Below are 23,273 nucleotides of genomic sequence, written 5' to 3'. Positions count from 1 at the left end.
ACGAAAATAGAGATTGGCAGAAATCTTGTTAAAAATGCATCAGCCAACACTCCTGCTTTTTCTTTATATATTTAATGATGCACATCAAACTCACCATGTTGCTAGCCTGAAGCATGAAAAGCAAAAGGATAGTTTACTCACTTGAAATGGAGTGTGCAATTTACAAACACACAGGAAAGAGCGTCAAAAGTTTTTAAATAAGCACAACACATACCATATAAAAGCAATCCCTAACATCAGAAATTCCAAACAGACCAATACATAGCAAGTCCTCGCTATAAGCAATATCAGTCAGCATGCAGCAGCAAAGTCACAGTACAATTAGGTCTCAGAGGCATGGGTGTGAAGCTGGCTTTAATCCAAAATTGATCAACAGCGACAGCTGAGTGGGTATCCTGCACACCACCAAGTGAAGCCCCCAGCAAGCACATCCACCAATCAGAGAGTTACGATGACTGTGTGGGAAAACTGGCTACAATTACTCTCGATGATGTTGTCAAAATGCTCGTGCGCTTAAAACAAAATTTTTTTTTAAAAAAAATCACAGTTGTGGCTTTGCCAGTCTAGATTTCAGATACCTGAATGGGTTCTTGGAGCCGGAAAACTGGAACAAGGTCCGGGAGAATCAGCTTGACGTACTCTTCTTTGGTGCACTCTTCAACAATGAGAAGGACATTGGGTAGGACAAAGGGTACCATGTCTGGGTTCACAAATTCGGAGGTCAAGAATGGCAGAATGCGTTGTACTACAACCCGCTGGAATCGAAAAGGAGCAGAACAGGGTTAATACTGCCACACTCTGCATTAGAATACACGGAAACCCGCTGAATAACTTTCTATGGGGCAGATTGATAAAGGTTCCCCAAATACAAGTACTAGCCAGTCTTATTAGTAGAATACAGTAAGAACCAAATTAACTGATCACTATAAATAGACAGGGCCAAACTTTCATGGAAATGGAAGGTGCAATCAGGAGTGGGCAGGCTGTGAATTTCCCACTATCGGCTGGTGCACCGGCATGGCCCAGCTTCCGGGGTATTTTGAGGGTGTATGCATTGGGGGAGTGGCAATTACTCAACCGCTGCTGGCAGATAGCTAATTTGGCCAATTAAATTGCAATGAGAACAAGGATCAGAAGCCTTCTGGTAGGTGGGCACCCCTGCTAAGACCGAAGCCTGGCTGATCAATGAAGGTGGCCACCTGGCAGCAGGCTAGGGGCCAATCGATGCCTAATTCACATGCCTCCCCCAGCCCACCCCTTTCTAACTGTGATTGCCTGAGGGTTACCCTTGTGGCTGCAGGTCATCCAATGGAAGGACTCCCCTCCACAATGCAGCAGACGTGGCCACTTTTTATTTTTAAACTTTGAAAATTCTTCCGAGGTGCCTCCATCTTGAGGCAGCCTCTCATTCTCCAGCCTACATTACTGCAGCCGTCTCTGACAGTGGGGCTGCTTTTATCCAAATTATTCTTTCATAGGATGTGGGTATTGCTGGCTAGGACTGCATTTATTGTCCTTGAGAAGGTGGCCTTCCTTGAAGATGTTTCAGTGATGAAGGGTCTCCTATTGATCCTCAAGCCTTGGCAGTCTGCACTCTGTCCTTAATTGGAAGGGGCTCCCAGAGGCAGCCTCCTCCCGAATCTTCTTCGGCAGCTCGCTGCTGGCATTTCCATGCTCCTGATCCGTTCTTCAACATCTCTAAATACAGCCTTGCCCCAGTATTCAAACAGGGTCAGTGGAACGTGAACCGGGCTGTCTAGGTTTTGTGGACAAGACTGTTTGGGTTTACAAGTCAAAAGTCTTGACATACCTAAAATCATATTGCACAAATGACACCATTCTGACTATCATGCCTGTTCCAGCTCTTTGAAAGTAAAATCCAATTAGTCCCACTCCCTCCACGTTTTTCCTGCAGCCCTGAAAAAAACTTCCTTTTGAAATAGAGATCTAATTCACTTTTGAAAGCATTCATTGAATTTGCTTTCTCAGGCAGTGCATTCCAGATCATGAAAACATTCTCTTCCATCGCCCTACTAAGTTCTTTTTGCCACTTATTTCAAATGCGTCCCCTGATAACCAACTCTTCTGCCAGTAGGAACAGTTTCTCCCCATCTACTCTAAATAAATACTCAATTTTAAACTCCCCTTCTACATTTACGAGTTGAAACTGGAGAAGCAATCTTGCCCCTTAGCGAAGCCATTTTCAATGGTGACAGGCTGCACCCCAGCTGTCCACTGTCCCCCAGTGACAGCTTGACTACAATTCCTACAGTGACAGTGAAAGGTTCGATGTTGCAGCTGTGTGTGGCCCAAATCAGCATACAGCAGAGTCCAGACTGTTACATAGTCTTTGCAACATCAAGGAACAGGCCATTCAATCGGAATGATCCATGCCAGTTCATGTTCCATTAGGGCCTTCTTCCAACCTACTTCACCTAACCTGATCAACATTCCCTCGTGTGCTTACCAAATGCATCTATGCTCAACTACTCCATGTGGTAGTGAGTTTGAACTTCTCTTTGAATAAATAACTCTTAAATTCCCTTTTGGACTTATTATTGACTATCTTATGTTTATGGCCCCTAGTTTTGGTCTCCGCCACAAGTGGAAATAACTTTACATCTAACCTATCAAACTCCTTCATAATCTTAAAAAGCTCCATCAGGTCAACCCTCAGTTTCCCTTTTTCAAGACAAAGAGCTCCAGCCTGTTGAATCTTTCTTGAAAAGTGTAGCCTCAATTCTGTTATCATTCTAGTAAATCTTTGTTTGCACCTTCTCCATTGCCTCTATATTCTTTTTGTAATGTGGCAAAGACTGCACAAAGCACTCCAAGGTTCGACAAGTTTAACATAATTTCTTTGCTCTTCAATTTTTTTTTATTCATTGATGGATGTGGACATCACTGGCTAGGCCAGCATTTATTACCCATCTTTAATTGCCCTTGAGAAGGCATTATTTAAAGAGTCAACCACACACATTGCTGTGGGTCTGGAATCACATGTAGGTTAGCCAGGTAAGGTTGGCAGATTTCCACTCCTAAAGGACATTAGTGAACCCGATGGGTTTTTAGGACAATCAACAATGGTTTCATGGTCATCATTCGACTTTTAATTGAATTCTAATTTCACCATCTGCCATGGTGGGATTCGAACCAGTGTTCCCAGAGCATTACCCGGGGTCTCTGGATTAAACAATGCCACTATGCCACTGCCTCCCCATTATCCCTCTAGAAATGAACCCCAATGCTTGCTTTGCTTTTCTATTGCTTTATTAGTATTGCTACTTTGAGTGGTTTGTGTATCTGTGGCCCCAAACCCCCCTACTCCTTTGCCACATTTAGTCATTTACTTTCTAATGAAATAAGGACAAAGTCATAACATCTTTAAAACTGCATTCACTCTTTTTAAAATGTTAAACCTGTCCAAAGTTTTTGTTAATATTAATATTTTTAATATTACTTCAGGAGAATTTCAAAATCAAATACTTCCAAAAGACAAGTGCCACATGGTGGGCTTCAATTTTGCTGGCAAGCCTATGGAATAAAAGGAGCAGTGGCAGCATGGATAAGGAATTGGCTGAGTAACAGGAAAGACAGAGTTATGGCAATTGCTTTTTGGACTGGAGGAAGGTGGTTTGGTACTAGAACCTTTGCTTTTCTTGATAGATATTGATGACTTCGACTTTTTGTGCAGGACGCAACTTCAAAATTTGCAGATGACACAAAACTTGGATGTATAGTGAACTGTGAGGAGGAGAGCGACAGGCTACAAGAAAACATAGGCTGATGAAATGGGATAGGTGGACACATGGCAGAAGAAATTTAATGCAGAAAAATAGGAAGTGCTACATTTTGGCAGGAAGAATGAGGAGAGGCCACATAAACTAAAGGGGGTGCAGGAATAGAAAGACCTGGAGGTATATCTGCACAAATCATTAAAGGTGGAAGGGCAGGTTGAGAAAGTAGTTCAAAAGGCATATGGAATACTGGGCTTCAAAACTGAGGCGTAGGGTGATAGAGTACAAAAGTAAAGAAGCTATGAACCACCTTTATAAAACACCGATTCGGCCTCAAGCGGAGTATTGTGTCCAAGTCTGGGATATTCTCCTTAGGGAGAAGGCTGAGAGGAGATTTGATAGAATATTCAAAATCATGAGGGATCTGGACAGAGCAGACAGCGAGAAGCTGCTCCCATTGGTGGAAGGATTGAGAAGCAAGGGACATAGGTTTAAGATGAATGGCAAAATAACCAAAGGCGAAGTGAAAAACTTTTTAATGCAACAAATGGTGAATGTCTGGAATGCACTGCCTGAGAGTGAGGTGGAGGCAGGGTCGATCGTGGCTTTCAAAAGGAGAAAAGATTTGCAGGGCCACAGGGAAAAGGTGGGGAAATGGGACCAGCTGAGCTGCTCTTGCAGAGAGCTGGCATGTGCTCCACAGGCCAAATGGCCTCCTTCTGTACTGTAACCATTCTGTGATTCTACATTTTAGAGTTATAGTTTAACACAGGTATTTAAATTAAAATCTGCATAATTGCAGTTATGACAGGCAGGTAAAAATCTATATCAATTTGGTTAGTGAGAACCTTGCTTTCAAAAGGATTAAGTAGCAATACCTTTTTAGCGATCGGAGCATGGACGCTGTACAGCACCACCAACCTTAAAATTACTCTTCAGTCTGTAATTATGGTGGGAGGGAAGGTTGCCTGCTCCCAGGGTTTGGCCTATATTGTTTCTTCACTTTTTGCAACTGGCAGACTTAACATTTGTTTTCAGCAATTCTGTTCAGATCTCACATCTTACTACTGCTTATCACCATTTTTGCATAATCTTCTGTTTTGAATGAGTTTCCTGGGATGACATTTATCCAGTATCTCATTCACTATCAAAAGCATAGAATCACACAGTGCAGAAGGGCCTATTCGGCCCATCGAATCGGGATCAACTCTTTGAAACGTCATTCAATTAGCCTCACTCAACCTGCTCTTTCTCCAAAGGCCTGCAAATTTCTTCTGTGAAAATAGATATCCCATTCCTTTCTGAAAGTTATTACTGCATCTGCTTCCACCAACCTTTCAGGCAGCACATTCCAACTCATCATAAGTCGCTGTGAAAAAAAAATTTCTCCCTTGGATTTTTTGCCAATTACCCACAATCTGTCTCCTCTGGTTACCAACTCTCCTGCCGCTGGAAACAGCTTTTCCTAATCTAATCGAAAACCCTCAATTTTCAACACCTCCCTTAAATCTCCCCTTCATCAGCTCTGCTCTAAGGAGAAGAATCCCAGTTTTTCTTTCTCTTCTCATCTGAAGTCCCTCATCTCTAGTATTATTCTTGTATTTTTCGTGCACTAAGATCTTGCCATCCTTCCTCAAGTGTTATGTCCAGAACTGAACACAGTTCTCCAGCTGAGGCCCAACCAGTGATTTATGAAGGTTTACCATAACTTCTTTGCTTTTGTACTCTATGTCTCGATTTACAAAGTCAAGGATCCTGTATGCTTTTTATCTTAGCCTGATCAACTTGCCCTGCCCCCTTTAAATATCTGACTTTGTGAAGCTGTTATTGAACCCAATAATCTCTCCTCAGTGATTGGAGTTCCGAGTGGTGGAATTTTCCCCATGTCAGGCCGCCCGCGATCGGGTCCGCTCCGCCATTTTACGCGGGCGGGCCAATTAAGGCCCGCCCAGCATAATGCGCGACTCCCAAGGATAGTGGGAGTGGGCGAGCAGCGGCAGGAGTGCACTAACCGCTGGGTCGAATGGCAAACCGGCTGCCTATTTAAATGATGCGCAGGCAGCCTTTGTAAGGCTGCTCACAATGGCAAGTAGAAGGGCTCACCAGGGAGCAGGCCAGCAGGGCTGGGGGGAGGGGGGGGCAGGCCGGCGGGGCCAGGCAGGCCGTCCGGGCCAGACGGTAAGGCAGTGGGGCAGTGTGCCCCTGATTTTTCGGATGAGTGCCTAGCTGCCCTCCTGGAGGAGGTGGCAGCACGGCAGGAGGTCCTGCTTCCGAGGGATGGGAGGTGCCTGGGAGGAGGTGGCCGGGACAGTGAGCTCCCATGATGTGGGTCCAGTGCCGCAAGAGATTCAATGGCCTCCTGCGCTCGGGAAGGGTGAGTACCATGTTGGCAGAGGTCACTTAACGCAACCATCAGCCTTTCCCCCACAAGGTGCCCCCCCAATCCCCCAACAACTGAGTGCAGTTACAGCATTGAATCCTTCACGGCATGTTTCCCTTGCTAGGCAGGCCAACAGATATTGCCCATGCCTAGTTCACCCTGAGAGGGTTGTGCTGAGATGGGTTCTGCAGCCGCAGCATGTGTGACACTAACACCCAGAGTATAGATTTGGGGGCAAACTCAAGGCTCTGCTCCTAGGCATAGTGCTGGAACTGTGAAGCTTGGCAAAGTCAGGATGCTAACATGCTGGGAGAAGAGCTTCCAAGTGGCGTGGGGACCAATCCATCTTCTGGCCTTTGCGTTCCACGTGCTTGTGCCTCCTTGCTTTGCAAGGTTAGGCCGTATGATGCCAAATGTGATGGAAGCAGCATAAGGACAAAGGGGGGGTCAGCCGTGGCTTCTTTGTGTGAGTGCGCGGCAACTGCGGGGTGACAAAGCACTGGAGCCCTGCAATATCCCACTCTGGTTGGGGTTGACAGGGATGTGATGGGAATCCAGGTACAGGCTGGACTAATCAATGCTCTTCTCTCCTTTTCAGGAGAAGACTGCACACAATTCCGCTAAGCAGATGCTGACTGGTGGAGGCCAGGACCAATTGGCCATCGTGACTCCATTCGAGCAGCAGGCCATGGATCTGGAGAGGCGCCATGCGCCCAGGTCCACCTGTGGCAGTGAGGCTGGGGTGCCACGGGGAGGTATGTTTGCCGAGCACGGAGGTCACCATGTGTGCCCCAGCAGCCATGGCACTGCTGAATGCTCAGTGATTGAAGCTTCCAACATGGGTTCACCATTGATTATGGAAGGATGAGCACATAATGATCCGGGGGCCAGGCATGCACATTGACTTTGTCTCCACTTTAACTAATCAAATGTCCCTGTTCTTCCTTTCAGCATCACCGGAGCAGGGCTGGGAGGAGGAGGCAGAGGGGCCACCCCTCACACCCGAGGGCCCTGAATATTTTGACTCATCAGCATCATACCACCTCTGCCAGGCAGGCACCAGCGCAGATACCAGCACCTCGGTGGGAATTAGATCATCAGCTAGTGTCCCGGGGCACAGCGGTGAGGGCACTTCCCACTCGCTTGAGGTGCGGGCAGAGACAGAGAGTGCCCATGGCGCCGGCAGTCAGAGAACTGCAGGGGGCCAGGCACATGCTCAGTCGGTGCTGATGATGTGCCTCTGGAGTCGTCTTTGAGGCAACAAACACTGGAAGTGCAGCAGGGTATGCGGGAGGATCTGGCGGAGATACGTGAGGCTATGCGTGGCATGGTGCCCGTGCTGGAGGAGTCCACGCGGAGCATCACCAATGCAATGAGCCTCATGGCCGAGCGCCATGCTTCCTTCATGGAGAGAGTGGCGACTCTCATAGAAACACAGAAACTAGGAGCAGTAGGCCATTCGGCCCTTCGAGCCTGCTCCGTCATTCATTATGATCATGGCTGATCATCCAACTCAATAGCCTGCTCCCGCTTTCTCCCCATACCCTTTGATCCCTTTCGCCCAGGAGCTATATCTAACTCCTTCTTGAAAACATACAATATTTTGGTCTCAACTACCTTGTGGTAATGAATTCCACAGGACACCACTCTCTGGGTGAAGAAATTTCTCCTCATCTCAATCCTAAATGTCTACCCCATATCCTCAGACTCTCATGGAGAGGCTCCTCCAGGAGACCAATCAGAGCCTCCTGGGGTTGCGCTCGGGCCTGCAAGCCCTCAACTGGTCAGTGCCAGTGTGGCACTGTTTGGGCACCAAGTATCCCAGCTCGTGCCCATCCATCTATGGTGAGTAGGGAGGTCCGAAGTGACCTCACGTCGGCACAGCAGCTGCCTGTTGTCTCTGCGGGCTCCCCTCAGGGCGCTCCGGATGAGGTTAGCAGCTCCTCCGCACCTCTGCTAGTGACCATGGGATCCCATGAGGCTGCGGCGACTGGGGAGCTGCCAGCTGTGGAACTGGTCGCTCCCTCCCAGACGGGAGCATCAAAGGCTCCAGGGGCCAGAGGACAGCTGCCAAGTGATCAAGGCCAACAGGACAGCACAGTGAGTAGGCTGTCTCAGATGCCAGTGCCAGCGAGGGGGGAGAACCTAGACATAGCACCCGTAAGCGTAAACTTAAGGCACCTTAGGCACACCATGGGTTTCTCACTGGTGCTTTTATGTTGCCCCACTATTAGTTCATGACCACTTGGTGTGATGTTGAACATCTTTGTATTTTTTTTTCTGAACTTCATTTTGTTATATCATTAAATTTTGATATGTAAGCATGGCTCAGGGTGATTCCTTACTTTTGCAGGTGGACGGAAACCCATGATGTTATGAGTGAGTTGTCTGACACTGAGCTTTATTGACAAGGCCCTTAGTTAATGTTCCTATCCAGGCAGATTTAGCACTCAGGTATCGAGTATGGAGCCTGCAGCCCTGGTGTGTGTTTGAGGTCCATCTGTGGTGGGCTAGCTGAAGGATCGTTAGATTAAAGCCTCCTGGGTGTCCCTGCCCCCCTGGAGTATGCCCGGATCAACGTCTATCCCCTCAGCATTTCCCTGTGTGTGCTCATCCTCGGACTCACTGCTGGACTCATCGTGTGCATCCGGAGCAACCGCGTCTCCATCTTCTTCACCCACTGCGTCGCCCCTTTCCAGCACCAGATTGTGGAGAGCGCAGCATGCAACCACTATCAGCGACACACGATCTGGGGGGTATTGGCGTGCGCCTCCTGAACAGTCCAGGCATCGGAAGCGCATCTTGAGAAGACTGATGGTTCGCTCTACCACAGCCCTGTGGAGGCGTGGCTCCTATTGTACTGCTGCTCTGCCTCTATTCTTGGGTGGCAGAGAGGCATCATGAGCCACCTTCTGAGGGGATAGCCCTCGTCACCCAGCAGCCAACCATCCAGCCGGGCTGGAGCACTGAAGAGCCTCGGCACCTGAGTGTCTGAGGATGTAAGCATTGTGGGAGCTGCCTGGGTATCTCGTACAGACTTGCAGAATCTACATCTTGTGATCACACACTATCTGCATGTTCAAGGAGTGGAATCCCTTCCTGTTGACAAAGGCACTGGGCTCATCCGCTGACGCCTTGATGGCCACATGTGTGCAGTCGATTGCACCCTGGACGCGGGGGATGCCAGCAATTGCTGCGAAGCCTCTGGCTCACTCTGTCTGGCTGGCCTCGTCCTAGCGGTAGTGGGTGAAAGTCAATGCACGCCTGAACAGAGCGTCTGTCACCTGCTTGACACAAGTATGGACAGCTGACTGGGAGACACCGCAAAGATCGCCCACCAACCCCGAAGGCATAGAAGTTGAGGGCAGCCGTGACCTTCAGCACCACTGGCATGGAGTGCTCACCCACACAGTTGGCACAGATCTCAGGGCCTGTATTTGACAGATGGAAGTGACTGTCACCCTTGTGAGACAGAGCCTCCTTCGGCACTGCACCTCAGATATATTGAGGTAGCTGCTTCACCGCCTGTAAACCCTGGCAGCAGGATAGTGGCATCTTCTGTGGCCCCTTCTGCCTTGGACTTCCTGTTGGCCCTGCGCCTCTTGTACCTGCACCTCTCCTCCCAAAGGTGGTTCCCCTGGAGGCTGAATGTAGGCTCCTGGCCTCCTCCCTCTTCTGGCCCTCCCTTCCTCCTCAGAGGAGGTGCCTCCAGTGGATAGCGCAACTCCAATTCCCAGGCTAAGGGAAGGCTTCCTGAAACCTGCAGGCCCCAAAAATTATCTTTTGTAGAGTCCTGACCTGAAGGCTGTTACTCCTGTCCAATTAGCTGTGAAGTGTTTTGAAGTATTCCTGCTCACACAGGCAAGTGTCAGTAACTTTCACAATTAAATATCTAACACATACCACTCGCGACCCCAATCACCCCTCTTATCCCGCCTGTGGATGAGGTTTGTACAAATGTGCCCTACCCCCGTGCGACGCCCTGAAGTTTGCACGGGCCCCATAAAATAGCAGATAATTGCTGCCTCAAGGGCCTTAACTGGGTGATTAAATCATGGCGGGTACGCATCGGAGAACATCGCGCGCCCGCCCACCTAAATATCGCGATGGCACGCGGTGACGTCAGGACGCTCGCTCAACGTCACCGTGCGTCATTTTACACGTCGGCATGCGGGGCCCACCCCTGCGCGCCGGTGGAAAAATTCTGGCCCTGGTGTCTTTTTCCATTCATCTCGACGACGTTTCCACATTCACCCTACAAATAGACTTCGTATCTTTCGGTTCTGTTTTGTGTTCCCCTCAGAAATCTGCATTTTCTATTTTCATTTCAAATTCCAAGCATTTGTAGATTTATTAAAAATTTCTTAATTTGTGGCATTATCAGATCGGATATGAACACCCCATGACTTGGAGCACCCTGTTTTGAGCACATGTTTCATTGTCAGCCATATCAAGTCACAGTTGAACTAACCATACCTTCGGAAGCTTTGCCAAGATTTTTGGCAGACCTTTGTAAAACTGTGATTTCTGGAGGTTGTCTCGTTGGAATAGCGAATCAAAATACTGCAGAGTCATGGCGCCTACATCATCAAAAAAAGGGATCTGGAAAAAGTGCAGAGAATTCATCAGAAAGAAAGGAATTATGTACGAGTTGCAACAGTCGGAGGGACAGTACAAGGGCGTGCTGCGCTAGTGGAGGGGCAGTACCGAGGGCACGCTGCAATGTTGGAAAGGCAGTACTGAGGCAGTGCTGAACTGTCAAAGGAGCAGCATTGAGAGAGCACTGCACTGTTGGAGGGGCAGTACTGCGGGTGTGCTGCACTGTCAGATATGTGAAGTGGACCTAAAAAAAACCTATGGCAATATTTCAAAGAAAAGCATGGGAGTTCTCCACAGTGCCCTGGTTAACTTTTATACATCAACCAAACATCACTAAACCAGATTATCTGGTCACTTATTTGACTGTTATTTGTGCGAGCTTGCTGTGTGCAAACTGTCTGCTGTGTTTCCCTACATTCCAACAATGACTACACTTCTCCCCAGCTGAGGTTACCACTGTGAAAGCCTGATCCCAGGAGGAAACCCAGCTTGAGAGATCCTAACTTTTATTTGTTTGTTTAGGTATGTGGAGAAGAGCTACTGAACAGAGTCACAGGAGTCAGCTAATGAGTTTTTAACAAAAGCATAAAATATTTATTAAACAAGAAAAGATAATCTACATTACAATGATCCTTCACCCACAACTATACCTTTACAGATATATACAGATTTGAAAGGATAACACAAGTTACAAAAGCTAACTGATACTCTGAAATAAAAACAGAAAATGCTGGAAAAACTCAGCGGGTCTGACAGCATCTGTGGAGAGAGATACAGAGTTAACGTTTCAAGTCCATATGACTTTTCTTCAGACTTCTTCTTATACTCCAATGTTCACAGTAAATACAGTCCATGTAAACCAATTGGTAACCTGTGGTCAAACACACCACACTCTGAAACCAAGTGACAGATGCCACCTCAACCAGATGCTATGAATCTCTCCTCAGCTTCCCCGGGATGTTTGTCACACTGTGAGCCAATCAGTCTCACTGAACTCCGTCTTCCACATGAGGGTTTCCAATCTCCACTTTCCAAGAACACGCCTTGGAATCTTCTCCCAAACTGACACTTCCTATTAGGCGCATTCCACAAGGGTTCACCTCCAGGGTTTCGAACTCTCCTTCACATGTTCCTCTCCCCTTGGTCACCACATGCATTCAAGCTATCTTTCACCCACTCCCTTTCACTGATTCAGCTGTCAACAGTACATCACTGCTTCCCATGCCCATAACAAAGAGTTACAGACCTTCAGCTGTCTCTTTGGACCTTCTAACTTCTCACAACATAAATCACTTTATATCGCTTTAAATCTGCTTGCTGCAGCTTTTGTCGCTTTAAGCTTGGGGCCTTCCTCTGCCCCTCACTCTTAACTTCACTTAACAGGGCCTTTTCCAAGTTCTTGTCTTTCCTTTGATTAGAGGGTCTGCTTGGGACATTCCTCTGTTCCACTCCCCTGGACTTGGGAACTTTCTTCTTTAGCTTGAGACTTACAGTCCCTTTTGCTCCATTCTCTCTCTTGCAGCTACTTTCAACCAACCTTAACTTGGAACTGGCTATCTGAGCCTTCTAGGCTGCTTCTGCCTGGCAGCTGTCTTCAAAACAGAACTCAAAAACTGCTGTTTCTAGTTTCTTCTGTATGGCTGTGGGAGGAACTGCCTCTCTTGGCCCTTTTTGCTAGGCAACAGCCCAATTTTTCTACTTGTGTTTGTTTAACTTCTCTTACAGTGGTAAACTCTCATTAGAAATGCAGACACCTTTTAAAGTGAAACTGAAACCGAACTTGACCTTTTCTTAACACAGATACAGAAATACAAATCAAACTTAAACATTAAAGCTAAAACTCATTCCTAACACCCACAAATAACTTACTTAAACTATCTCTATTTCCTACCATAAAATAGGTCCACAGCTGAGAATACTCTGACTTATGCACCAAAGAGAAACAGGCAACTGATTGGTAATATGCTGAAGAATGATTATTAAAAGAAATGTGATTTCACGCTCGTGTGACTGCTGCCTGCTTCTTTGCTTACCTTACTCAGTTGGTCAGCGTCTGGTCTGACAGTGGGAGTTACATTGAGCAACAATTTCATGTGCTCCCGAGCCTCTTCAGGAACTTTATGCAGTATGTTGGGGCCTAAACGGGTGAGCTGCAAAAATTGAAAAGGCATCCATAATGTAAGCCTTAAGCCAAGCAAGGTTGTATTTATACAGTGCCCTTAAACCAAAGAGACATCCCAAAGGACCTCACACAAGAGGTGTGAAAATGGGCACAATGCCAAAGGAGATGACAACAGGAGTGTGATCATAAAGCTCGTTTCAAATGGTAGGTTTTAATGGCAGATTTAAAAGGAGGAATGTGGATGGGGTGTTGGAGAGCATTCTATAATCTTCAAATTAGAGCTAGGTCATTTGGGAAGCAGCAATCTGGAGCTCCATCTCCCAGATGGCTGGGGGACAAATGAAATTTGAGACTGATATGGATAGATTTTTGTTGGGTAAGAGAATAAAGGGACATGGAGCAAAGGCAGGTGAATGAATTGAGGCGGATATCAGCTATAATCTAACAGAATGGCAAAATAAGATCGAGGAGCTGAATAGCTTCCCCCTGATCCTAGGAAAGATTGGCCAAGGACATATCTTTGTGGTACTCCAAAGGAAAGATGGAGGAGTACCCATTGCTAAAGATACTCTTGACTATGATTGGGCACATAAAAGTGAAACCAAAGGAGGACAATTCCACTGATTGGTGAAGGATGGTGTGGTGCCAAAGACAGAGGGGATGGGAAGGGATGGTATACTGCAGTCACATTGACTAAGGACACCATTAGTGAATGATTGGAGGCAGTTCAGCTGTATGGCAGGGGAGAGATTCAAGCATTTGGTTGTGAGAAAGATGTGCATGCATTTGGATTGGAGAGTGACAATTTCATTCGAGCAGAAAGGGGAGGTTGGAGACGTAACAGTAGTTTGCAAAGACACTGCTGGGGGTCCAGCTGATATTTTTGAGGATGGGTTGTTTTGAAAAGGGGGCTGGGGTGGGTGGTTGGGGGACATTAATCGAAATGAGGGAACTATTTGCAACATCAGATAGAAAAGGAGCCATGAGGGAAGGTGGATACTCAGCAATTCTGTGAGATTGTAGTCAAGGGAGTCAGAGATAGGTCCCATAATATGATCTTAGACGGAAGTGTGGGGACTGGGGCGGGGTGTGTGGTGTCTGAGCTGGAGGATCCGGCCTGGTGGGCTCGCAGAATGGGAGATGGTGAGGGGGGGAGGCAGGTTTAGCAGGATGTTACCTGATCCAGTTGTCTGCTGAAACTCTTGAAAATATCCTGCTTGTTGACCTCGAAGATAGGCTTGCCGTCATTGAACACAGCAAACATGACACCTCCTAACGAGTACATATCACTGGCCAGATCACAACTCACTGACAGGATGTATTCTGGAGCGACATACTCGGGGTTAGGGAGGCTCAAAGAAGGAAGATTTGGGTCCCATTCCTTGCAACTAAATGTAAGCTGTAGAGGACACAAGCAAAATATTGATTGATTTAATTAAGTATAATTTCTAAAGTAAAATTGTTTCTTCAAAATAAAGTCACTTATTAAAAACCTGTATCTGCATTTCTTTAAGTCTAGCAATGCCTTGATTTCAAAGTTCTTATCCTTGTGCACAAATCTCTCCATGGTCTGACCCCTCCCGTTCTCTGTAACCTCCAACAGAGGAACATAATGAATTAGGAGCAGGAGTAGGCCATTTGTCCCATCAAGCCTGCTCCACCATTTGATAAGATCATGGCTGATCTGACTGTGGCCTCAACTCTACTGTCCTGTGTATCCCCTATACACTTGGACTCCCTTGTCAGTCAAGAATCTATCTACATCTGCCTTAAAAATATTCAATGACCCTGGGTCCACCGCGCTTTGGGAAGAGTGCTCCACATACTCAGCAACCTCAGAAAAAAATTTCTCATCTCCTTCTTAAATTGGAGACCCCATATCTTTAAAGGCTGTCCCCTAGTTCTAGTTTCTCCCAAAAGGTGAAATATCCGTCCAGCATCCACTTTCAGCCTTACAATCTTCCAAGATCTCTGCTCTTCTCTTATGCGGGTCTCATGATATTCTTTGCTCCACCACTGGCTTGCCCAGGCCCTAAGATCTGCAATTTCTTCCCAAGCCTCTCCGTTCCGTCTCTTTCTCTCTCTCCTCTTTTGGTCAACCTTTAGAAACACTCTTTTGACAAAGCCTTTCATCATCTGCCTAATATATGGTTTAGTGTTAAATTGTCTGATAAAGCTCCTTTGAAGCTCCTTGGGTTATTTTATTTTGTTAAAGGTGGCATGTAAATACAACCCATCTATGTAACAAGACAGGGAGGTCCTGCCAGGGTAGTTCCTGCAGCATGGGACCACAGAATTTTACAGCACAGAAGAGATCATTGCAAGAACAATCCAAAACAAATCTCCTTTGTCCTGCTCTCTCCTCATAGCCCTACAACACACCAGGAGATTAACAGTTTCCCAATAAAAGAAAATAACCCCAGCATATCAACACCGTGACGACAAGAAGAGGGCGGAAGCTGGGTTATTTGGAATGAGGGGCTTACACTTGAATCCTAAATGCTTCCCCATTAGCCCCAAGGTTTAAGTCAGGAATGCAATGGATAACCCATCGCCTCAATTAAATGAGCACAGTTGCAATAACATTCAACATGCTCGATACATAAGAACATACGAAATAGGAGCAGGAGTAGGCCTGCCCCACCATTCAATAAGATCATGGCTGATCTGCCCCAGGCCTCAACTCCTCTTTCGTGTCAGCTCCTCATCACCCTCAACTCACCAAAATTTCAAAAACCTATCTACCTCCTCTTTAAATACTTTCAGCGATCTAGTCTCCACAACTCTGAGGTACAGAATTCCAGGCATTCAATACCCTCTGAGAAGAAATTCCTTTGCATGTCAGTTTTAAATGAGTGTCCCCTTATTCTACAAATATGACCCATAGTTCGAGATTCCCCCACTAGTGGAAACATCTTCTCAACATCTACCCTGTCAAGCCTCCTCAGAATCTTGTACGTTTCAATAAGATCACCTCTCATTCGTCTAAACTCTAATGAATAGAGGCCTAACTGTTTAGCGGTTTGTGATAAGTCAACCCTTTGATCTCAGGAATCAACTTAGCTAATCTCTTTTGAACTGTCTCCAATGCCAGTATAACCTTTCTTAAATATGGGGACCAAAACTGTACATAGTACTCCAGGTGCAGCCTCACCAACACCCTGTACAGTTGTATCAAGACTTCTCTATTTTTAAACTCCAACCCCCTAGCAATACAGGCCAAAATTTCATTTACCTTCTCAATTACTTGCTGTACCTGCATGTTAACTTTGTGTTTCATGCACAAGAACACCCAGGTCCCTCTGTGCTGCAAGTTTTTGGAGTCTCTCTCCATTTAAATAATTGTCTGCCTTTTGATTTTTCCTACCAAAGTGCACGACCTCACACTTTCCTACATTAAACTCCATCTGCTAAATTTTTGCCCACTCACTCAACCTTTCCACATCCCCTTGCAGATTTCTTATGTCCTCATCACAATATGCCCTCCCACCTATTTTTGTATCATCAGCAAATTTGGATGCATTACACTCTGCCCCTCCTCCAAGTCATTAACATAGATAGCAAATAATTGAGACCCTAGGGCTGATCCTTGTGGCACTCCACTAGTTACATCTTTCCAATCTGAAAAAGACCCATTAATTCCGACTCTCTGTCTTCTGTGTGTTAAGCAATCCTCAATCCATGCTAATACATTACCCCCAATACTATGAGCTCTTATCTTGTGCAATAACCTTTTATGTGGCACCCTATCGAATGCCTTCTGGAAATCCAAATACACTACATCTACCACCTCCCCTTTATCAACTCTGCTTGTTATATCCTCAAAGAACTCTTGCAAATTTGTCAAACATGATTTCCCTTTCACAAAACCATGCTGACTCTGTTTGATTGCATTAAGCTTTTCTAAATGTCCTGCTATTGCTTTCTTAACAATGCACTCCAGCATTTTCCCAACAACAGGTGTTAGGCTTATTGGCCTATAGTTTCCTACTTTTTGTCTCCCTCCCTTCTTGAACAGGGGCATCACATTAGCGGTTTTCCAATCCACTGGGACCCCAGAATTCAGTGAGTTCTGGAATATTTCGACCAATACCTCCACTATCTCTGCAGCCACTTCCTTTAAAACCCTTGGATGCAGGCCATCAGGTCCTGGCGACTTGTCTGCCTTCAGGCCCATTCATTTCTCAAATGCTTTGTCCCTCGTCGTAGAGACTGTTACAAGATCTTTCCTCCCATTAGCTCCTTGCTTATCTGATATCTTTGGAATGTTTATAGTGTCCTCCACGGTGAAGATCGATGCAAAATATTGATTTAAGTTATCTACCATTTCCCTGTTCTCAATTCTACAGTCGCATCCTCCAAGGGTCCCACGCTCACTTTAGCTACTCTCTTTTTATATACCCGAAACTCTTGCTGTTTGTTTGTATATTTCTTGCCAATTTACTTCATAATCAATTTTCTCCCTCTTTATTAGCTTTTTAGTCATCCGCTGCCAGTTCCTAAAAAAATTCCCAATCCTCTGCCCTGCCACTAGTTTTCGCTGCTTTGTATGCCTTAGTTTTTGATTGCTCCTTCACCGTCTTTGTTAACCATGGGTGGTTCATTCTTCTCATGGAGTCTTTTTGACCGGGATAAATTTTTCTAAGCGTTATGAAATATCTGCTTAAATGTCTGCCACTGCTCATCCACTGACCTTCCCCTTAGTCTATTTGCCCAGTCTGCTTTAGACAACTCTTTCTTCATACCTCTGTAATTGCCCTTATTTAAGTTGAGGACACTGGTTTGAGATCCAAGTTGCTCGCCCTCAAACTGAATTTGAAATTCTACCATGTTGTGATCGCTGCCCCCTAGAGGATCCTTAACTATGCGATTTCTTATTAATCCTACCTCATTACACATTATTAGATCTAAAATAGCTTGTTCCCGGGTAGGTTCTGCAACATATTGCTCTAAGAAACAATCCCTGACTCACTCTAGAAATTTGTCTTCCATGTTACCCATGCCAATCTGATTTGTCCAGTCAATGTGCAGGCTAAAATTACCCATGACAATTATAGCGCCTTTCTTACAAGCCTCCATCATTTCCTAATTTATACTTTGTCCTACAGTGAGGCAACTCTTCAGGGGCCTATAGGATGACTCCCACCTGCGACTTCTTCCCCTTGCTAATCATTATTTGCACTCAAACTGATTCCACGTCACGATCAATTGCACTTGTATCACTACTCACCAACGCACTGATACCTTCCTTTATTAACAAAGCTACCCCACCTCCTGTTCCTTTTGGTCTATTTTTCCAGAACGTTGAATATCGAGTTCCCAGTCTTGGTCACTCTGCAACCACATCTCTGTAATAGCTATCAAGTCATATCTATTTATTTCTATTTGTGCCGTCAACTCATCTATCTTATTACAAATGCTGCATGCATTCAGATAAAGAGCCTTAAGCCTTGAATTTTTATGTTATCACTCATTCTGGTTCCAATTTCTGCTGCCCTCTTCTGCTTATATTTTCTGCCCCTTCCTGTCACACTTTAATTATCGTTCGCCTCTTCACTACCCTCCAACTCTGCTCTCAATTATTTTTGATTTTCTAAACTTCCCTTCTATTGAACCCTCCCCCCAACTAATTAGTTTAAAGCCCTAGTTATACAATTTGCCAGGACACTGGTCGCAGCATGGTTCAAGTGAAGCCCATCGGAACAGCTCTCTTCTTCCCCAGAACTGGTGCCAGCACCCCATGAATTGGAACCCATTTCTCCCACGCCAATCTTTGAACCACACATTTACCTCTCTAATCTTATTTACCCTATGCCAATTTGCATGTGGCTCAGGTAGTAATCCGGAGATTACTACTTCTGTGGTTCTGCTTTTCAATTTAGCCCCAAGCTGCTCATAGTTCCTCAGCAGAACCTCTTTCTTGGTCCTACCTACGTCGTTGGTACCTACGTGAACCACGACAACTGGATCCTTCCCCTCCCACTCCAAGTTCCTCTCCAGCCAAGAAGAGATGTCCTAAACCTTGGTACCAGGTAGGCAATACAGCCTTCGGGACTCTCTGTCTTTGCTGCAGGGACAAGTGTCTATTCCCTTAACTATACTATTCCCTATTACTACTACAATTCTCCTTTCTCTACCCCCCCCACCACCGCCCCCCACCCCCCCCCCCACCCCGCCCACTTGAATGGTGCTCTGTACCACAGTGCTGTAGTCAGTTTGCTCATCCTCCCTGTAGTCTGTGCCCTCGTCCACACCGGGAGCAAGAACTTCGTACCTATTGGACAAGGGCACTGGCTGAGGCTCCTCCAAAGCTAAATTCTGGATCCCCATACCTGCTTCACTTGCAGTCACACCCTCCTGTTCCTGACCACGGACCAAATTTGATGTCATTAATCTAAGGGGTGGGACTGCCTCCTGAAACAGTGTGTCCAGGTAACTCTCCACCGCCCTGATGTGTCGCAGAGTCTGCAGCTCGGCCTCCAGTTCATCAACTCTGAGCCGAAGCTCCTCGAACAGCCAACACTTGCTGCAGATGTGGTCACTGTGGATCATACTGGCATCTACCAGGGGCCACATACTACAGCTGCAACACATCGTCTGCCCAGCCATCGCTAATCAATTTAATTAATTAATTTGGATGTTAAATATTTTAAAAGTGAATTTCTTAACTGTACTTTCAGCTGTAATAATGTCTCCTGATTTAAACCACTTGATCAATCAAAAGAGACAGGGAAGAGATACCCACCAATCACCTACCTGTTTTCCTGTGATGTCACACTTCGGCCCTTACAGGTAGAAACAGGTTGAAGGGGCTCTCTGCCACCGGTTTTTATCTTCCACTGCCGCTGCTGCCCTTCTCACGCAGATCCGCTCCCAGTATGCTCCTAGTTCCCCTCACGCTGTTTTAAGGTTTGAAACGTCTGCTCTCCTCTCACTGTTTTAAACCGTGAAATGCCCGGCTCTCCACTTGCTGTTTTAAACCGTGAAATGCCCGGCTCTCCTCTCGCTGTTTTAAACTATGAAACTCCTGGCTCTCCTCTCGCTGTTTTAAACTGTGAAACTCCCGGCTCTCCTTGTGCTGTTTTAAACTATTTAGGACATTATACCATTTAGGACAGAGTAATTTGCTCAATTGGTGATCCTGCCACTGGATGCAATACTTATGGCCTCCATCACTGGTGCATTGTGGCTGCAATGTGTACTATCTGCAGCATGCAGTGCAGCAGTCCAGCATAGTTACTTTGACAGGAGCTTCCAGCTCTGCAAGCTCTGCCATCAAGCGGGACAAGGACAAGAACACTGACAAATTGTTACACTTCATCCTAACCTGGATTTATACTACTGCTTCTTCATCGCCACTGAATCAATTTCTTGGAATTTCCAACCTAATATCATCATGGAATGCCCTATTTGATGGAGTCACAACAACGAGAAGTTCAGGAGCTCATCATCTGGGTTGCTTTAAAGTACTGGCCCTGGAAGTGAAAACACAGTGCTTCACCCCACTGTACCATCCCCACCAGCTAACATCAATCCAGGAAACAAAAACAAGGGTTTATTTACTGTACACACTGACCAGCTACAATGACCTTCAAAGTCCATGTCCTTAGACTGCCCACTCTCCTCAGCTACAGTTAGTGTCAGTATTTATGTAACACCTTCAACATAACATGATGAAATACTCAAAGTGCTTGGTCGAGAACAAAAACAAATTCGAAGAGTTGGGCAAGGTAGAAGAGATGGGGGAGAACAACATGGGGAAGATCCCATGATTGAAACAGGAGCAGAGAGCTACAGTTTTCCATTGCCCAGACCACATCCCTCACATACGCCACCTGAATCCCAATCCCTCCCAGAACACGACTCCATTCAGGCCTACATATGTCACATGTCAGGACCCACATTCCTCACAGGACTCTCTCCTAACCCAGACCACATCTCTCTCCTTCCCAAACCTTCATCCGACACGGATGGCGCTTGCTGCTAATCCCCTGTTGCCTGTAATCTACACTTCAGAGCTGGGATACTACAACCAAGCAAGGCGGAGCAAGAGCTGGCCAAAGTATGGTAGTCTAGTGGTCATCGCACTTGTCCAGCAACCCAGAGATCATAAGTTCAAATCCACCAATAACAAATGGCGAAATTGATGGGATAGAGTCAGAAGATTGGCCAAATTGTCATAAAAATCCAATGGCTGATCAATGTCTTTTGAGGAAGGGAAGCTGCATGTTTCCTGGGGGAAGCATGGCAACATGTGGCTCCAGCCGCAAAATACAAGGTTGACTTTAAAATGCCCTCTGTAGTGGTGCCTCCAGCACCTTCTCGGGGTTGGGGCAATAAATGTGTCATTGCCACTGGCACCCAACATCGCGGAAACCAGTATTTATAAAAAAGCTACAACATGACCTTATGAAGTATTTCTCCCCTCAAAAACATGGCACAAATCCTAAAAGAAAAATTACACATTGATAACACGAACAGAATATTGGACAGTTAAAAAAAACTTCTTTAGCTTATGATCTTCAAAATCATCGGGGCTTTGCAGTTCAGTCATTATGAAGAGAGTTCACATTCTGAGCTTTATTATAATTCAGGAGATAACAGACTCTCTTTTAATGATATCCTGTTAGAATTATAAATAGAAGTGAAGCAGCCAGTTGAATAACACAATTGTCCCTACCTCCTGCTCTGAGGGATTAGGCGAAGAGATGCAAAAGTCAAAACCCATGATTTTCCAGGCACCACTTTTATTCAAAATGATATTCTCCGGCGCCAAGTTCCCATGAATCATTTTCACACTGCTGTGTAAAAAGGACAGAGCTTCGCAAACCTGCAGATTAAAGGAGGGTGACATTACTGTATTCCACAGTGCAACTTCAAAATGGCTTTAACTAAATTAAGCTTGTGCACCATTTGATTTGCAACATTGAGTGCTGTTAGATTGGAAGTACAGAAGTATGGCAAAGAAGTACTCTGAAGAGGAAGGGAAAACCTAGGGATGCAAGCCTCCTAACATAATAATCAGCTGGTATTTTTATGGTGGGTTATAACAACAGGGTAAACATCAGAGATAAACATGATGCAGAAGTCTTATGAGATTGATATTGGGAGGCAGGTATAGTGCATTGGACCACAAATATGGAGAATCAAATAGGAAGAAAGAATTTACATCTTTAAAACACCGTTCCTGTCCTTGGGACGTTCAAAGTACTTCAGAGCCAATTAATTAGTTTTAAATGCAGTCACTGTTGTTTTGTAGACAAACGATGCAGCCATTCTGCTCACAGCAGGGTCCCAAAAATAGCAATCTGATAAACGACCAACTCGCAAAAGCAAACCACTGCTGGAAATCTGAAATAAAAAGCAGACAATGCTGGGAAAAACTCTACGCCCAACTTACCTTTTTGTGGTGTCGATTGAAGTATAAATGCTGCTATAGGGAGGCCCCCAAGAGAAACCCAGTCTAGACTTACCAGGTGCTTTTGTTTTAAATTGTAATTATTCTTATATCATATATAAATACTTGTTTCACGCCTCAGCAAATCTTTCAGAAGTGGCACAAAACAAGTCGCAGCGAATTAATTATTCTGAAGCGAGGTTATGAAAGTGAATGTAGCCTGACTGTGCGCACACAGTAAATGAGATGAATGACCAGGCAATTTGTATCAGGTGTAAAAGCAAAAAACTGCAGATGCTGGAAATCCAAAACAAAAACAGAAACAGAAATACCTGGAAAAACTCAGCAGGTCTGGCAGCATCGGTGGAGAAGAGCACAGTTGATGTTTCGAGTCCTCATGACCCTTCAACAGAACCCCTGCTGGAAATTTGAAAATTGGAAAAAGACTGGTTTTCTGGACTGCCTCCAATGCCAGTATATATGTCCTTAGATAAGGGGATCAAAATTGTTCACAGTGTTCTAGGTGTGGTCGAACTACTTACCGCCTTGTAAAGTTTTAGCAAGACTTCCCTATTTTTATACTCCATTCCCTTTGAAATAAAGGCCAACATTCCATTTGCCTTCCCTATTACCTGAACTTGTATGTTAGCTTTTTGTGATTCATGCACGAAGACTCCCAAATCCCTCTGTGTTGCAGCTTTCTGTATTCTTTCTCCATTTAAATAATACGCAACCCATCTATTCTTCCAGCTAATGTGCATAACCTCACATTTTCCCACATTATATTCCATTTGCCAAGATTTTGCCCATTCACTTAACCCGCCTATATCCCTCTGTAGACTCTGTGTCATCCTCACCACTTGCTTTCCCACCTATTTTTGTGTCATCCGCAAACTTGGTGATAGTACATTCACTTCCCTCATCTAAGTCATTAATATATATTGTAAATAATTGTGGCCCCAGCACTGATCCCTGAGGCACTCCACTAGTTACAGGTTGCCATCCTGAAAATGCCACCATTATCCCAACTCTCTGTCT

At 45.6% G+C, this 23,273-nt stretch overlaps 1 protein-coding gene across 1 annotated transcript in view; it reads right to left on the bottom strand.

Annotated features, from left to right (window-relative positions):
- Positions 1–23,273, bottom strand: part of scyl2 (SCY1 like pseudokinase 2) — a 74,536-nt gene that overhangs the window by 25,602 nt on the left and 25,661 nt on the right. The window contains exons 5-9 of the mRNA XM_078567645.1: positions 21,519–21,668; positions 14,016–14,237; positions 12,750–12,866; positions 10,594–10,719; positions 579–755 (exon numbers count right to left, since the gene is read on the bottom strand). Coding sequence (XP_078423771.1) covers positions 579–755; positions 10,594–10,719; positions 12,750–12,866; positions 14,016–14,237; positions 21,519–21,668 — 792 coding nt within the window. The remainder of the gene's footprint in view (positions 1–578; positions 756–10,593; positions 10,720–12,749; positions 12,867–14,015; positions 14,238–21,518; positions 21,669–23,273) is intronic.

The sequence above is a fragment of the Cetorhinus maximus genome, chromosome 22 (assembly GCF_964194155.1).
Source record: "Cetorhinus maximus chromosome 22, sCetMax3.hap1.1, whole genome shotgun sequence".
In the NCBI taxonomy this organism is placed as follows: domain Eukaryota; kingdom Metazoa; phylum Chordata; class Chondrichthyes; order Lamniformes; family Cetorhinidae; genus Cetorhinus; species Cetorhinus maximus.
The sequence above is the reverse complement of the archived record's forward strand: the minus strand, read 5'-3'. Positions and strand labels throughout refer to the sequence as shown.